The 18,613-nt window shown below is 42.9% G+C and overlaps 2 protein-coding genes across 17 annotated transcripts; one reads left to right on the forward strand and one right to left on the reverse strand.

The window, feature by feature from the left end:
• The first annotated feature begins 308 nt into the window (after nt 1-308).
• Nucleotides 309-12,217, forward strand: LOC126982726 (pre-mRNA 3'-end-processing factor FIP1-like). The gene is made up of 9 exons (XM_050835025.1): nt 309-476; nt 2,097-2,229; nt 3,720-3,859; nt 5,506-5,615; nt 6,085-6,226; nt 7,661-7,834; nt 8,972-9,057; nt 9,347-9,601; nt 11,961-12,217. The coding sequence occupies exons 1-9, from the start codon at nt 357-359 to the stop codon at nt 12,094-12,096; spliced, it is 1,296 nt and encodes a 431-aa protein (XP_050690982.1). The 5' UTR covers nt 309-356; the 3' UTR covers nt 12,097-12,217.
• Nucleotides 11,957-16,319, reverse strand: LOC126982727 (omega-amidase NIT2-like; the record flags this gene model as incomplete). 16 transcript variants are annotated; one of them, XR_007735318.1, is given in 7 exon segments in its annotated part: nt 12,361-12,628; nt 12,718-12,806; nt 12,985-13,359; nt 13,764-13,866; nt 14,981-15,119; nt 15,917-16,011; nt 16,151-16,319. XR_007735318.1 is itself a non-coding variant. In XM_050835027.1 (5 exon segments), coding segments are annotated over 4 exon segments (489 nt in total), but the record flags the coding sequence as incomplete, so codon positions are not given.
• Nucleotides 16,320-18,613: the final 2,294 nt, after the last annotated feature.

Below are 18,613 nucleotides of genomic sequence, written 5' to 3' on the forward strand. Positions count from 1 at the left end.
GTAAACAACAAGGGAGAAGGGAGGAGGTCACTTGATATATACTTATACTAATTATGTAATAGGTTTATGTAATGCTATAACATATTTGTTTAATATCAAGAAGTAATATATATAGCTAGCTACCTGTTTACGTCTTCTTTATACCAAGTATGAAGAAATACCAGTATATAAAAAAAATATATATATATATTATTAACATAAATTATCTTGAATCTCGGGATATTTTACTGTCAGAACTAGAGGCAGAAGAAGAGGAGATAAAACAACAAGAACAAAAACAAGAACAAGAAGGAAGAAAAGAAGAGGAAGGAGGAAAAAGAAGAAGAAGAAGAAGCAGAGGAGGAAGCCACAACATCATGGCGGAGGTGCAGGACGATGACCAGTGGCTGTACGGGGACGAGAAGGACGACGGCAAGGAGGAGGAGGGCGAGGCGGCGGACAGGCAGCAGCAGAGCGACAGGGAGAAGCCAGCAGAGGTGACCAGGAGGGATTAGCAGGGACAGGGGCGCCATAAAACCTCCCTGTCCTGTCTCGCCGGGGAGGGGGAGGGCCACGGAGGGGACCCACGCGTGTTTGTTTACTTCACTTCATTAATTTATACTCATTATTTTCGCTGTTATCATTAAGGGACTCGATATATATCCAAAATCACGGTATTAGTCCAGAATTAGTGGCGTTTGGTTACGGTGAGTTCTTAGTTACATCGTTACTCTAGAATCACACCCGACTCACCTTGGTTGACACTTTCCTGACATTCTTCGGTAAATATTCGTTTTAGGCCCGTGCCAGTATCTCATAATCTACTTTATGAAACATCAGTATCTCTTCATATATCTTTTCTACAAACCTTCAACAGTCATGGAAATGCTTTGAAAATCCAATTCAAGGACTTTTTTTTTACTCTTGAAAATAGGGGATAATGTTTATGAAAGTGTGTCGCCTCCTCTGGCGGCGGCCGCGGTGACGCTGCAGCCGCCACAGCCATAAAATAGCTCGCAGAGGGTTTAGGGTCGGGGAGCATATGTAAACTACTCCAACCGAACTTTACGACCAACTATATGTATATATATATGTATATATGCATATATAACTATATGTATATGTGACTTATTTCAGTGAGGAGCTATTTCTCGCAACACCGGCTGCAGCGTCGCCGCGGCCATCGCCAGAGGAGGCGACGCGCTTTCGTAAACATTATCCCCTATTTTCAAGAGTAGAAAAAAGTCCTTGAATTGGATTTTCAAAGCGTTTCCATGACTGTTGAAGGTTTGTAGAAAAGATATATGAAGAGATACTGATGTTTCATAAGGTAGGTAATGAGATACTGGCACGGACCTAAAACGAATCTTAACCCATTCTTCTTTTTCAGTGTTTCTTAGGGACTCTAGAATCAGACCCAACTCACCTTTGGTTGACACTTTCCTGACATCCTTCTTTTTCAGTGTTTCTTAGGGACTCTAGAATCACACCTGACTCACCTTTGGTTGACACTTTCCTGACATCCTTCTTTTTCAGTGTTTCTTAGGGACTCTAGAATCACACCTGACTCACCTTTGGTTGACACTTTCCTGACGTTCTTCTTTTTCAGTGTTTCTAAGGGACTCTAGAATCACACCCGACTCACCTTTGGTTGACAATTTCCTGACATTCTTCTTTTTCAGTGTTTCTAAGGGAAGTAAATATGGAGATTCACTACGCGCCTCCAATATTGCCCCCACGAGAATAATAATCATTACAAGGTCTCACTGTTGTACTTCTTTAGTTTTACCGGCGCATCATACATGTAGGGGGGGGGTCGAGGGGGACGAAGTTCCCCCGCTAGAGGTTAGGTTATGTAAAGTTCAGTTGGAGTGGTTTAGATCTGCTCCCCCACCCTAAAACCCCGATTTCCCACGGGTCCCCCAAGATCGTTAGGGGAAGGGGATTAGGCCTTTTTCTTTACTTTTAAGTACTTGCGTCTTCATGTTATGGTTGAAGGACATGTATTTCGTCCCTTAACTGTAATATGGAGTTGTTGTGTCTTGGGCAGAAAAAGAGAAACAATTGAATTATTTATTTTTATTTTTATAATATTTTAATCTTTTTATTTTTTTCAGGAGAATGGCGAGGAGGAAGCCCCACCTGGAGTCGACAAAGGAGGAGAGGAAGCCGAGAAAGAGAATGAAATGGACACCGACAAAGACAAGGAAGGGGAGAAGGAGAAGGATGGAGAGGAGAAAGATGACAAAGGTACGCAGTGACCTATTTAATACACCGTTATGATTAGCCAGTGACACAGGGGGGGGCAAAATTATTATTATTATTATTACTATTGAGATCCATGGAAGGGAGAGAGGTAGCCAAGAGAAGGATGGCAAAGGTATGCAGTGACCTATTTAATACACCGTTATGATTAGCCAATGACACGGGGTGACAAATTATGGTAAAGATTCGTTTTAGGTCCGTGCCAATATCTCATAATATACTTTATGAAACAGCGCTATCTCTTCATATATCTTTTCTACAAACCTTCAACAGTCATGGAAACGCTTTGAAAATCCAATTCAAGGACTTTTTTTTACTCTTGAAAATAGGGGATAATGTTTACGAAAGCGCGTTGCCTCCTCTGGTGGCGGCTGCGGCGACACTGCAGCCGCCGCAGCTGTAAAATAGCTCGCAGAGGGTTTAGGGTTGGGGAGCGTATTTAAACTACTCCAACCGAACTTTACGACCTACTAATGGGGGGGCTGCGCCCCCTTCGACCCCCCCCCTTCTAACTCCCCCACATGTATATGTGACTTATTTCAGCGAGGAGGTATTTCTCGCAACACCGGCTGTAGCGTCGCCACAGTTGCCGCCAGAGGAGGCGACGCGCTGTTGTAAACATTATCCCCTATTTTCAAGAGTAAAAAAAAAGTCCTTGAATTGGATTTTCAAAGCGTTTCCATGACTGTTGAAGGTTTGTAAAAAAGATATATGAAGAGATACTGATGTTTCATAAGGTAGGTAATGAGATACTGGCACAGACTTACAACGAATCTTAACCCAAATTATTATTATTATTATTACTATTGAGATCCATGTAAGGGAGAGAAAGGCAGCAAAGAGAAGGATGGAGAGGAGAAAAATGACAAAGGTATGCAGTGGCTAATTTATTACACAGGGGGGGCAGATTATTATTATTATTATTATTATTATTATTATTATTATTATTACTATTGTTGAGATCCATGGAAGGGAGAGAAAGGCAGCAAAGAGAAGGATGGAGAGGAGAAAGATGACAAAGGTATCCAGTGGCCTTAGAGCAGACCATCATTGTTACCACACGAAACAGACCCATGAAGACCTTGGGGCGGACCTGGCTGCTCTGGGTGTCAATGAGCAGGAAGCACTTGGTAGAGGCAGTTTGAGGACATTCACTGAACATCTAACCCCTTAACAAATAACCTCACTAGATCGAGACAGTTGGAGGACAATCACCAAGCATCTGATCTCATAATAACAATGAAAAAGACGACAGAAAAGTGATGATTGTGATACCACTTTATTTTTCTAGTAGTATTGGCCACTATTCAGTATACCCTGCTTTGCATTTGGATAACATTGATAGATGAGAACTAACTAACAGGGTATGTAGATGACTGTTCATATCTTTCTCATTCAATATTCCTCTTGAGCTTTAGGTTAAAAGGCGCTTCTAGTGGGCTGCAGCAATCCTCATGTTCTCTACCTATCCCCAGAAAAAGATGGAGCTGAGAAGGGTGACGGTGATGACAGCAGCGATGATGACGACCTGACCATCACCATCGGGGTCTTGAAAACACAGCCAGACATCATCCAGGCCCCCACGGCACCCCACTCAGCACGCTTCCAGCCCAAGGTACAGACACATCAGGAAAGGAGTCTGGTCAGGGGAAGTGGAGGTTTAACCCGGTACCAACAACGGGCCAAATTTTTGCCATGATATAAACCCCTAAAAATAGCTGATGCATAAACTGATCACAAAAGCGTTGATATGCATTATGAAATGGTTTTGCGTGAGTGATGATTTTTTCTCATTATTCTCACTTAGAGGGGCCTTTAAAAAACATGATCCCTGCAGCTACTGGGTTAACAGCCATGGCAGAATCCAGCTCCTCCTCAGAATCATGTAGTATTTTTGTTATTATTTTATTCAGGAAAGGAAACAAGGGTGGTAAAGGGTGTCAGAACCTCAGATAGGCAGACGGATATATAGACTGATAAGGGACTAAAAAGTAAAGGGAAGTAGAGGTTTAACAGCTATTGTAGAATCCAGTCCCACCCAAAAATCATTTACATTTTTGTTATTATTTTTTGCAGATGTTGAAACCATAGATAGACAGATAGAACAGAGACCAAGGACCAAACAGTTAAGGGGAAGGGGAGGTTTAACAGCTATTATATAATCCAGTCCCACCCAAAAATCATTAGCATTTTTGTTATTATTTTTTGCAGATGTTAAAACCATAGATAGATAAACAGATAGAACAGAGACCAAGGACTAAACAATTAAGGGGAAGGGGAGGTTTAACAGCTATTGCAGAATCCAGTCCCACCTCACAACCACTTACTTTGCACCAGTCATAGATAAATAAACATGATATTTATCTTTTTCTGGGACTAACACTTGGTCTTGCCCCTTCACCAAGCGTAGAAAAATAACTTAACATTCATCTTATTTGGGGAACTTACAAATTATCCTTCCCCTTCACCAGCCATTGAAAAATAACTTAACATTCATCTTATTTGGGGAACTAACAAATTATCCTTCCCCTTCACCAGCCATTGAAAAATAACAACATTCATCTTATTTGGGGAACTTACAAATTATCCTTTCCCTTCACCAGCCATAGAAAAATAACATTCATCTTATTTGGGGAACTAACAAATTATCCTTTCCCTTCACCAGCCATTGAAAAATAACAACATTCATCTTATTTGGGGAACTTACAAATTATCCTTTCCCTTCACCAGCCATAGAAAAATAACAACATTCATCTTATTTGGGGAACTAACAAATTATCCTTTCCCTTCACCAGCCATAGAAAAATAACAACATTCATCTTATTTGGGGAACTTACAAATTATCCTTTCCCTTCACCAGCCATTGAAAAATAACAACATTCATCTTATTTGGGGAACTAACAAATTATCCTTCCCCTTCACCAGCCATTGAAAAATAACAACATTCATCTTATTTGGGGAACTAACAAATTATCCTTCCCCTTCACCAGCCATTGAAAAATAACTTAACATTCATCTTATTTGGGGAACTAACAAATTATCCTTTCCCTTCACCAGCCATAGAAAAATAACTTGGCATTCATCTATTATTTTGGAACTAATACTTGGTCCTTCCCCTTCACCAAGCATAGAAAAATAACTTAACATTCATCTTATTTGAGGAACTAACAAATTATCCTTCCCCTTCACCAGCCATAGAAAAATAGCTTGACATTCATCCTTTTTCTTGGACTTAAACTTGACTCCTTTTCCCGGCACCAGGCAACTCCCACCACCGGCCTGAAGGATGAAGACTTCTCCTCGCCGGGCAAGGTCAACGGCGTCCCCATCACAGAGTTCAACATGGCAGAACTGGAGGAGAAGCCTTGGAGGTGAATATGAGGGGTTTTGAATGTTGAGAGCGTTTGGGTGTTGGTTCCCTTGGGTAGTTCTCTGTTCGCTGTGCTGCTAAAACGACGTGACCTGACCTGACCTCTCTCTGTCTCTCTCCTACTTTTCTCTCACCTCTTCTTCTCTTTTCTCTTTTCCCTTCTCCTCTCTTCTCTCTCTCACCTCTTAACTCATTATATATTAAGTTTGTCCTTCCATTTTTCTTCTTCTTACTTTGCTGTCACTATTTCTTTTATATTTCCTATCCCTCTCTGTTCATCGAGGGGACACTGTTTGGGTCTATATCAATTTTTTTTTTTCCCTTGATGCCCTTTTATGGATCTCAATAATAAAAATAATAATCTCTCAAATATGTTTAGTCTCACAGCACAAGTAGGCTTGGAGCGTGCTGGTGGCTGGCTGTCCCTAGAGGCATGCTGGGGGTCTATATGTTATTTTTTATATTTTCAGGAAACCTGGTGCAGACATCTCCGACTACTTTAACTATGGGTTCAATGAAGAGACTTGGTTCAGGTACTGTGAGCGCCAGAAGAGGATGAGGATAAATGAATCTGGGGCAGGCCTGGCTGGACTTGGCATTAGTATAACAAAGGTAGGTTGGTATTTTCTCAATCTCTCCTTGCTTTTTGTTTGTCTGTTTGTTCTTATTTCATGCCCCGAACTCCTTCAGGGTTTATTGAAGGACACAGGTGATTATCCCTAGTCAGCACTATCACAAAGCTTTTATAGGAACTTTATTTATTTTTCTCGCTGTTCAGTTGGTTCTGTCCCCCTTGGTGATTCATATGACCATTCTCGACTCCAGGTTACAACAGTTTACCTCCCCAGGTACCCATTTATTGACCAGCCCAAATGGGAGGGTGTTTCAGGGGAAGACCACCTGTGAAATGAATCAATAGGGTGAGCGAGTTTTGAAGTGAAAGAGCTGGAAGTAGCAGGATTGAATGTGCTGAGAGGAAGTGCCAGAACAGGGAGAGATGGAGACACTTCTGCCACAGCCACCCCCTGGAGGGAAGTTTCCGTGAGGGAGCAGGGCGCTTGAGATATAGATAGATAGAAAAGGCAAGAGGAACAGCTGGATAAGTTTGCAGCCTGGGCTGCAATCCTTCCCGGGCTAGGAATGAACCCCAGCCTGTGAATTCGTAGCTAGGCATGCTAACCACTGCGGCATGGAGGAGTTTAATAACACTTACCACAGTTAAGCCATAATCCAAGATGTGTCATTGCTGCAGAATTTTCAGTTTGCCATACAGTGAATCAGAACAGAGTTCTTGTGTTGTGTTCCTTGTCTGGGTAGGATACAATGGCCCTAACAGTGACTGATAGGTAGGTAACTAAAGGACGTAACAGTATAGGTGGTGAGGAGGTTTTATTGGAAAGTGTTTACATTTCAAGACTTGTAGTAACAGTTTTATCTTGAGTGTTGGGGTATTTACATGTTCTTTACTCCTAATAAGAATAATGATTACTGCTGTCAAGTTTTAGTTGTGCATAGTCACAGGTTTTAAATCCTTTGCCATGTTTTTTCAATGTTTTGACTTTATTTGCAACAAGCTATTCTCATTTATGATATCTTTTTAACTATTATTATATTTATATTATTATCCAGTATATAGTTTACTCAGTATCCACTCTTATTTTATTAATATTTGTTTGTTATCTATTTTTATGGAGTAAAGGCCATGATAATAAACAAATCCACCACAACAAGAAAGTTACACTCTTTGTTTCCTATCTGCCTTGAGGGAGATAGGAAGGGTAGGAAGGAATGTATAGGGGCCAGCACTGGAATATACCCACAAATTTAGTATCTGCATAAGAATAAGAATAATTCCAAGTCCCACAGATTTAGCATCTACATAATTACAACATTCCCTTGGTTTCAGCCCTTTGGGAACACTCCCAACACCATCCCTGAGCATCTATGTAATAATAACAACATTCCCTTGGTTTCAGCCCTTTGGGAACACTCCCAACACCATCCCTGGGCATCTATGTAATAATAACAACATTCCCTTGGTTTCAGCCCTTTGGGAACACTCCCAACACCATCCCTGTGACAATCGTGAACGACAACAGTAAGTACGGTGGCTCAGGCTCCCAGCGGCCCAAGGCAGGACCGCCACCGCGCAACAAGGGCATGGGACAGATTGACGTCATCGGTGGAGCCTCCAACCCCAACAAAACCAGCACGATACAGGTACACTCACTGTTTGGCTATTTTGGTTTTACATTCATTAACCCGTCCGCTGCGATTTGCATGGATTTGGCCTTCACTGGTAGCCTGGTAACATATAGTCCCAGGTCTTTCTCTGCCCTGTGGTGCATAGTGGAGTGTTTCCCATGTGGTATTGGTATGCAGGATATCCCCTCCCAAGGTGCAGGACTTTACATTTTTCTTCATTGAATTGTACCAGCCACTTTTTGTTCCACTCCTGTAGCTTGATGAGGTCTTCTGGTAGGAAATCTGCAGTCAAGGGACTATGCAGGTACACTTATCATTATACAGGTGCATTCACTGATGTATAGCTGTTCTGATTACACTCATTCACTATACAGGAACACTCACCATTGTTGCACTATTCTGGTTACATTCATCCCCATATATACAGGCACAGTGAGGGACAAAAGTGGTGTTGAGAAATGTTATGAAAACCAAAGGCGGCAGGCTAAACACGCTGTCCTATTCAAAATCAACAAACATGTGGACCAGATGGCAACTCATCAGTTCAACCATTGATGGAGTGCAGATTATATCACATGTTCAGCCTGTCACCTTTAGTTTTCACCACACTTCACTGACACTCCCCATTGTGCCAAAGCCGAGTAAGTCAGACAAACTTACCCTCCCTGCCTACTCTTTTCATTAATACAGAGACAAACTCACCATCTCTTGACATAGAAGAAATTAGTGTGCTTATGCTGGTACCTAAAATCCCACTTTCTTTGTGTGTCAGGTTTGCTCTTTCTGTTATGAGTCCCTCGTATGATGACTGTCTTTGCTATAAGGATAGTCACACCCGGGACAGACTAAACATTCCACAAGTATACACAGTAACTGTTTGTGTCATGATGTTATTTACCCTTAGACGGCAGCAGTATTTGAAGAGTAGCTGCCCCCAAAATGAATCGTCTGTACATAGGGACGTATCATAAATGTGGTTACGCTGGTTAATAGGTGTTTTAACTATCGTCTATAAATAGATTCTACTGCAGTCTGGAAGTGGTGTTATATTTGTCATACAAAACTTGATTTACTGAATTTTGGATCACCTGTATGTAGTTCCACCACCTTTTAAGGGTTAATACTAGAGACTGACTCCATGTGTTCCTGCAGGTGATGACGGCTGACAGGCGGGAGTATTCCAACAAAGTGATGAGTGGCCCGCCTCCGCCCTCCCAGCCCACCTATAATGATATGGAGTAAGGCTTGCCAGTTCTGTGCATGTGAAGACCAAGGTGTTGAAGTGAAAATATTACTATGCTAAATCTTCATTGTAGGAACTAGTTTTCGTTGTGTCTCACTGAATTACTAAGTTTATATTCAGCTTACTAAATATTACCAATTGCATTTATTATTCTCACTTTTAGTGTACATTAATATCTGAACTTGCTTTTCAGTTACTCATATTAAAAAGTAAATATTCAAGGACAAATTTACCTTTCATCCACGTGTTAATTCCTTATCACTGAGCTGTTCCTTCCTTCCCAGGTTTGGTGGCAACCCTTACGGGGACGCCTACTACCCCAGCGAGGGCTCCTTCTATGGCGGCAGTGGAGGCTTTGACAACCCTCCACCCTGGGGCCCTGGCCAAGGCCCTCCCCCCATGGGGCAGAACAACTGGGACGGGCCAGGGCCAGTCCCTCCCCCCACTGTGACGCCCGTGTCCAGTGCCTCGGGCTACTTCGAGGAGGACTCCATGAGTGCTCCACCTCCACCTCCAGAGCCAGAGGAGGAGAGGCACAGGTAAAAAGACCGCCACTTTGTTGATGTTTCTACGTTTATAATTATATTCTTAAGTTAATAAAACAACAGCAGCCGTCAAAGCAAAATGATTATGCAGTGATCCTTGCCAGTGACTAAATAAAGTATTGATATTCACTGTGCTGCTGTTCAGTCATGGCCACTCTGCATGCCAAGTGACAATGGAACAAGGCTGCAGAGAGGCACTGTGGACCACCACCAACAGTGAAGGTGATGTGCTTTTGGAGAAAACATTAGTTATAAAGTGTATATCTGCACAATTCTATAAGAGATAGGAAAGAAGTTTGGGTCGTATCGGCATACACCTGATGCAACTTGTGCTGAGACTGAAACACAAGAAATTCAATAAGATATTCATCTTTACCTTGGGGGGGTGGCCTCTTGTTGTGGGCGGGAATTTAATCACGGCCAGTGGCATGGGAAACAGCACTCCACCCATTCAGCCAAAGGTTACTCCTCGACTGAATGGAATTATTGGTGATTTTCTGTATTGGCCGTGTCACTGCATGCACACGTAATTGACTGCTCTTTCAGCCACCTCTTCGGATTCTTTACAGGAGCAGTGAGTAGCGGGCTTTTTTTTATTTTATTTTTGTGCCCTTGTGCTGTCTCCTTTGCTGTAAAAAAAAAAGTGCCCCTGGTATTGCCAGCAGATCCTCCACCGAGACTCTGGTTCACAAATCTGCCTATAGAGCAATAGAGCAAGGACACAGCCCTGCCTCACTCATGAGTTTATAAGGAAGTATCCTTGCAGGAATCGTGCAGGGTAGCAGGCAATACCAGAGTGCCCTGCAATGCACTGAATCAAATGGCTTGCTGAGATCAACATGGGCTGCAAGCATCCCTTATCGAAACTCAGGTCAGCACTCCACCGGTATGCAAAGTGCGGGTTTATGGACAGTTGTTGACTTACCAGGTTGACTTCTCAGGTCTCCGCCGCTTCACAGTGGCTGGCTGTGAATCCGCATCAGCAGTAGATGCACCCACTATTGACAAAGTCAGAGAGGTTGTGGCAAGGTTGGGGGGGGGGAAGGCAGCTGGTGTCAGTGCAGAGCTGATCAAAGCTGGAGATGAAGTCATGATCTGCAGGTTGTCTGCAGTTTTGACTACTGTATGGCAATCTGGGGCAGGTCGCCCCTATCTGGAAAGGGAATGGGAACTGCTAGTACTGCAACAACTACTGTGGAATTACGCTCTTTGCTGTGCCAGGCAAGGTGCTTGCCCATCCACTACTTATGCGGAATTGCAGCCAACTGTTAAAGTTATAGAAGCCTAAGCCCTTGTGACTCCAGGTCTTCTGGGCAGATGTACAGGCATTTGCAGGGTTACAGGATGAACCAGCAGTCTTTGCATGCATGTGGCCAGGACATTGTTATCTTGGGATAATTTTATATACCTTGGTAGCATAGTTCAGAACAACAGCAGGTCTTGCCAGGATGTTTTATGGTAGATTGGCTTGGTCCACGGTGTTATCGACTGACTGCCTGAGTATATGGCATTATTGATGTAATGCGGCAAGTATGCCTGATGAATGAGCCTCCCATAACCCACTTAGCCAGTGGGGTACCTCTTTGGCCGACTCGGTAAGGAGTTGCTCTCCTGTCACGCTGGTCGCTGGTTCAATCCCAGGCAGCCGGGGAATGCCCTCTCCTTGTTGTGATTAATTTCTCATGTGTTTCGATACACGCAGAGGATGTGTGGGACCGAGAGAGTAATAGAAAAAGAGAATAGAAAATCTCAACACATTGATACCTATGCAGAAGGACAAAGGTTTGGATCCTCAGGTTGCTTGTGCTCACTGTCTTACTCTAGTGCTGTGAGATATAGACAGTGACATGAAGAGGTGAATTGATGTCTTTGGCATAAGTGCCTGCAAAGAATCATGGGATATTGCTGGAACGACTGTCAGATTGGTGATTACTCCCTGAGGTTAAATCAAACCTTTTTACCTGCATCATCTGTCAATGCCAACTCTGGCTATACAGGCACATAACACACTACCCAGAAGTCATGCTGCTCACCAGGTTATGTTGAGAGACAATCCAGAGTGGAGGAGGGCAAGGGGGAACCCCACGAAGTTGTGGCTTGAACAAGTAGATGGGTCCTGTCATGGGGAGCTTAGGGTGGGAAGGGGCGAACAAGTAGATGGGTTCTGCCATGAGGAGTTTAGGGTGGGAAGGGGCCTGCATGGAGACTTGCTCAGAGGGACACATGAGGTTGGTGTTGTAGGGTGGGCAAGGTGACACGTATCACTGCAGTATGCCTTGTTGATTGACTGATCCATGACCTTAGGATTATAAAGGGTTCATATGAGAATTAAGCTTTAATTGATACATTGCAGATCTCGCCGAAGTCACCGGTCCCGCAGCCGCTCCCCAAGCCGGCACAGGCACTCCGGGCGGCACCGCTCGCGCTCCCGCTCCCCCTCCCACAGACACAAGCGCAAGAAATCCAAGAGGGAGCGCGATGCAGACTGATGCTCCTGAAAGTACAACCTGTTCCGTTACTTTTCCTTTTTGTTTGCTGTTTGTGTGTGGTGCATGATTCAGAAGGTCAACTTGTAGATTTCACTTAACAATTAAACAAAGTAAATTATAATGAAGTTTGCTAACCTGGAGAATGGATTAGAGTAGATGGATACATGTATTTTTTTTATAAAGTCTTGTAAACCTCTCTCCTGCTTTTTAGTGTGTGGGTGTAATGGTGCAGGGGTGACGAAGAGACTAGGCAAATGATGGAGAAGATCTGTTTGTATGAGACATGCACTAATGCCACACACCACTACAGGGATGAGGGCTAGGAATACCCAACAAAGATGCTACATCCCCCACCATAACCCTTCCATCTCCATGCACTAATGCCACACACCACTACAGGGATGAGGGCTAGGAGTACCCAACAAAGATGCTACATCCCCCACCTTAACCCTTCCATCCCCATGCACTAATGCCACACACCACTACAGGGATGAGGGCTAGGAGTACCCAACAAAGATGCTACATCCCCCACCTTAACCCTTCCATCCCCATGCACTGATGCCACACACCACTACAGGGATGAGGGCTAGGAGTACCCAACAAAGATGCTACATCCCCCACCTTAACCCTTCCATCCCCATGCACTAATGCCACACACCACTACAGGGATGAGGTCTAGGAGTACCCAACAAAGATGATACATCCCCCACCTTAACCCTTCCATCCCCATGCACTAATGCCACACACCACTACAGGGATGAGGGCTAGGAATACCCAACAAAGATGATACATCCCCCACCTTAACCCTTCCATCCCCATGCACTAATGCCACACACCACTACAGGGATGAGGGCTAGGAGTACCCAACAAAGATGCTACATCCCCCACCGTAACCCTTCCATCCCCATGCACTAATGCCACACACCACTACAGGGATGAGGGCTAGGAATACAATTTTATTATGCAATGTATAATAAAATCCTAATTTGTAAACCATAATATGATAATTGTAGACAGGCCATTCTGCCCAATCCCGGGTTGAGAAATGAATCACCAGTACAGTCGGGCCCCAAACAGTGTAAGGGCAAGCAAGTAATGCAGTTCAAGAACAGTGTCGGGGAGAATTTTTACAAGACTGACTTTTAGAAAAGTACATACAGGATACTGCTCATGAAAGTTTTTGTACATAATTACTATCCTTGACATGAACCCCAGGTCTCTAGGATGAGGTGTTTCCTCCTCTCTGCTCACACCATCCCTAAACTGAAAATTTACACAAGTGCTTTGTAAACTTGAAATACTGTCAAGAGCTTTCATTCTGAAGGCTGTACAAAGTAACCACTTATTTGTAGTATTCATTCAGTCTATGAATCCCCCAAGTGATGCCACAATTTTAAAGACAATTGCGCCGTCATACATTTTATGCCTTCTTATAAAAATCTTTCCTACAGTGACATTGTATTAACGACTTCCAAAGAAAATTACCCACAGGAATATTACTTTTATAGGGGGGTTACTACTACTACTACGACTACGACTATTTTTCTAGTGGGCTAACTTTCTCCCTCCCTGAAGCCCAGCACAGCCCTAGGAGTCACCTTTGACACAAACACATAAGGTAGAGTGACAAGTGTTGATGATCACCATGCGCACACACACACACACACCTTACGGCCTCCTGTTCTTACTTGGCCATCACCTCGTAGACGTCGTCCCGCAGCTGCTTCAGGAGAGGAAACATTTGCCGCACCTTATTCACGTACTCCATGTCTGAAAAGGTTTAGGGCCTGTTAGTGCTGTTGTGCAAATGTCTCCTTACTACACAATGCCGTAAGGTCGTGAATAAGGCAAAATCAGTGTGATTCCCAGGATGGCAATGTACTACCAAATATTCAACCCGAGATGGTCTAGCAGCAAGAGCAGGTCTCAAAGGAAATGTAAATATATGGAATAATACTAATACCTCGACACTATCTCAAGATTGTGGTTTGAATATCAGTGCCATGATCTTATCTTGCAAAGCATTCTGTGATTATAAAGTTTGAAGCCTTCACCGTGCCATGTGGGAGTGCTCATCCTGCAAAAAGAGCATGTGATGTTTGGACACTGGGCACATTTTTTATTTTATTTTTTATTTTTTTTTTTTTTTACATTGCAGCCTATTGCGCCGGTAGGCTTCTTCCCGGTGGATCCTGATGGTCGGTCCAAGGCTTCTTTCCGGTAGGTCCTGATGGTCGGCCCAGCCCGTTCTGGCGCAGGCGAGTGTTTATAGTGGCGCCATCTTGCATTGGCTCATGCTGCCCTCCCAGAGCTCATCTTTGATCCTAGAATCTAGAGTCCGGGTTGATAGGTGGTCTTCTGGACAGCATGTGGGTAGTTTTTTAAGCCACTCGGCGGCTGAAAAATCAGCTTGGTGGCACAGGCGGGATTGAACTCGCGTGGCCCTCCTGAACGGCCGTTAGCACTGACGACTCGGCTGCTACTTTGACGACTCAGCCACCGCCTCCCCATGCTGTGGCTTCAATGCCCAAGCTGTGATGTGTGGACTTGCTCCCCCGTCCTAGAAAGTCCTGCCTTCAGAGGCCACTGCCATTCGTTGAATACTGTGGTCATTACAGTGCATGTCTCTTGCTGCAGGGTTGGGAAGGGAGTTTCCCAGGAATACAAATTTTGCTGCTTTTAAGATTATTCCTGCACATTGTTTGTACTTACAACTTCAGTATGAGTATTTGTTCAGGACAGTGCATATATAGACCACATGGAGGGTATGAGATGTGGTGAAAAGGCATTGTAGTATGTGGTGGTAAAGTTTTAAGTTTTGTGTGGAAATGACTATCAGGAACTGTCTTGAAATCCAAATATTCATTGAAAAGGTCACACTCACCCAGGTCACCATAGACGATGGTCTCCTTTTCCTCACAAGTGGCGATGACCTTCCCGAAGGGATTGACAATAGAAGAGTGACCCCATGACACGTAAGAATGGTTTGTGTTGCGAGCGCGAGAAACGGTCACCACGTACACCTGGCGAGAGAGATTTAACCCTTGAGACTGATGGCAAAGATTGACAGCCAGCATTCAAACAGCTGTTCAGAAGTCAAGGATGTACACAGCAGGTATGGAGGTCTCAGGGTTTTGAAGTGAATTTTCTCAGTGTAAGTCTTTTGGGATTTTGGTTGAGTGGACACAAAATAGTAGCCATTTTTTGCTGGGTATAGGATGCTGGATTTCCTAAGATGCTCTAGTTCTGTGGACTGACATACAAACACTTATATGATTCACATACAGCAAAACAAGCCAGACCCCATCATCACAACACACTTTTGATGTTTGTTGTTTCTCCAATATTGCTGATGTGGTAATGCTGTAGGATCTACTCCCCAACAGCAGAAAGTAAGTAAATGCATGTCATGGGCTGGAGCCACACACTTGAAGCACTAACAGCCTTGTGGCATGGGACGGGTAGCACCTCCAGCAGCCATCAACAACACAGCGGTGGCCGTGCAGCTGCCACCAGAGCACAGTGCCATGCAAGAAGTCTCTGTTAACCCTTTGACTGCGGATTTCCTACCAGAAGACATCACTAAGCTACAGGAATGGAACAAAAAGTGGCTGCTACAATTCAATGAAGAAAAATGTAAAGTTCTGCACCTTGGGAGGGGATATCCAGCATACTAATACCACATGGAAAACACTCCACTATCCACCACCACAGAGGCAGAGAAAGACCTGGGACTATATTTTACCAGGCTACCAGTGAAGGTGAAATCTGTGCCAGTCGCACCGGATGCGTTAAACACCAAACAAGGAGAGTCACTCGCCTGGTTGTCAAGGGCACGGCATTGTTGCAGCAGCTCCCACTGGGTCGGGCCGGTGACCATGCTGAAGGCTCCGGGGTACAGCACCACTTTGCAACCTGAAGAATTCCATGTTAAGCCTTACTTGTATGATACACAATTTTTGCATTAAGAAATAAAATAGTAAGCTCACAGTCCATTTTCTATATGCAGGGGTGGGAGGATAGTTGGCAAATGTAGCACAATGTAAACACTCACCCAACTTTGCATAGAGCCGGGCCATTTCTGGAAAATTCATGTCGTAACAAATGCCAAGACCAATCTTACACTGGGGGAGGTCAAAGGTGGTCAAGGTGTTGCCAGGAGAGATGCAGTAAGACTCTTGGATGACCAGTTCACCAGGCATGTTGACGTCAAAGAGATGCACCTGGAGACAAAATATCAATTTGTAATGTGTTCAATGTTGTTAATTATAGCCAGAAGCATTCAGGACCATCTAGAGAAACATTGTTTAATTCATGACTCACAGCATGGGTTCATGAAGGGTAGGTCTTGCCTTACTAACCTGTTGTCCTTCTACACTAAAGTATTCGAGGTGGCTGACAGAGATAAAAACTATGACATACTATATTTAGATTTCGGTAAAGCGTTTGACAAAGTCCCTCATCACCAGCTTTTACTAAAACTACAGGCTCACGGCGTAGATGGGAAAGTTTTGAACTGGATCAGGGTGTGGCTTAGTGGTAGGTAGGAAGCAGAGAGTGCAAATCAATGGTAAAAATCTGAATGGGGCAGTGTTACGAGTGGAGTCCCACAGTGGTCGGTGCTGGGTCCTCTGCTTTTTATCATTTACATCAATGACTTGGACACAGGAATGAGCAGTGATGTCAGTAAGTTCGCAGATGATACCAAGATCGGTAGAGTAATTCAGACCAGGACGCTAGCGTTCTCCAGGATGAGCTTGACAGACATTGGGCGGGGAAGTGGCATATGGAATTAATTGTTGGGAAGTGTAGTATTCTGAGTATAGGTAGGAATAACCTCTCACACAATTACTCCTTAAATGACACTCCTCTAAGCAGGTCTGGGCGTGAGAGAGACTTATGAGTCTTAGTGAGTGCTGACCTCCGTTCAAAGGCTCAATGCATTCAGGCTATTTTCGAGTGCACAGAATACTGGGTTTCATCTCAAGTAGTGTAAGCAATAGAAGCACTGAAGTCATCCTAAAATTTACTTAGCACTAGATAGACCTCATCTCGATTGTGCGGTACAGTTCTAGTCACCCTACTATAGAATGGATATAAAAATGTTAGAATCTGTACAGAGATGGAAGACAAAAATGATTCAAGGGGTGAGAAACTTGCCTTATGAGGATAGACTGAAGCATTTAAATCTACACTCTCTAGAAAGGCAAAGGTTGCGAGGAGACCTGATCGAAGTCTGTAAATGGATGAGGGGCTTTAACAGGGTTGGCGGTTTAAACCATGGTTTAGACCAATAAAAAAAACCAGTGGTTTAAACCAACTAATAAAACCATTTTTTTTCTTTTGTGTGTATCTTTGTTAGTTTCATCAGTATTGTGGTTTTAACTATATGTAAGATTTTAATTATGTACAGCAGGATTGGTGGTTTAAACCAGGGGTGTCAAACTCAAAATCCTTGGGGGGCCAATTCATACTCTGAAGTGCCGTCATGGGGGCCAACAAGGGTAGAAAATACATTGACAAGATTGAAGTTACCGTGATACAGCAGGCCATTTATGACTATCCCGCGGGCCATGAGTTTGACACCCTCGGTTTAAACCAAAAAACATCAATAAAACCAGTGTTTTTTGTGAATCTTTTTTAGTTTCATCAGGTATTGTGGTTTTAATTATATGTGGTTTTAATTTTTTTTATCATGCACAGTCATTTTACTAACACCAGGATGAAAACGTCAGTTGGTAAACTCAAATCTCTATTCAAATGCTGTAACTCAAGAGTAACTGAAAACATAATTTTGGTACATTATATATATATATATATATATATATATATATATATATATATATATATATATATATATATATATATATATATATATATAATATATATATACATATATATATATATATATATATATATATATATATATGTATATATATATTATATATATATATAATTAACGACTGGTTTTTCATTGAGTTTAAAACTCTTGGCCTGGAATGATCAAACTCATGGCCCAGATAGTCATAAAATGGCCAGCATGGTATCATGAGCAACTTCAATCTTGTCAATGTATTTTTCCACCTACCCTTGTTGGCCCCATGATGGCACTTCCAGAGTATGAATTGGCCCTTGAAGGGTTACAGAGTTTGACTTCCCTGGTTTTAAACTGCCAACCCTGCTATACATAATTAAAATCACCACATATAGTTAAAACCACATGCTACTGATGAAACTAACAAAAGATACACAAAAGAAAAAAAAATGGTTTTGTTAGTTGGTTTTAAACACTGGTTTTATTAGTTAGTTTAAACCATTTGTGACTTAGTGCAGTACAGTATGTTATAACCATTTGCTCAAGTAAGTTTCAGAAAACAATAGAAGTATGAATAAGTATTGTGTACTACTTGCAGATTTACACATAATTTAGCATACCAGTATTTTTCTGTATGCATTGTTGGAAAGGATTTTTCTTAAACGATTTATCTGCTGTTTAGTGAAGCGGCAAATATATATA

Source organism: Eriocheir sinensis, chromosome 51 (genome assembly GCF_024679095.1).
Source record: "Eriocheir sinensis breed Jianghai 21 chromosome 51, ASM2467909v1, whole genome shotgun sequence".
NCBI lineage: Eukaryota > Metazoa > Arthropoda > Malacostraca > Decapoda > Varunidae > Eriocheir > Eriocheir sinensis.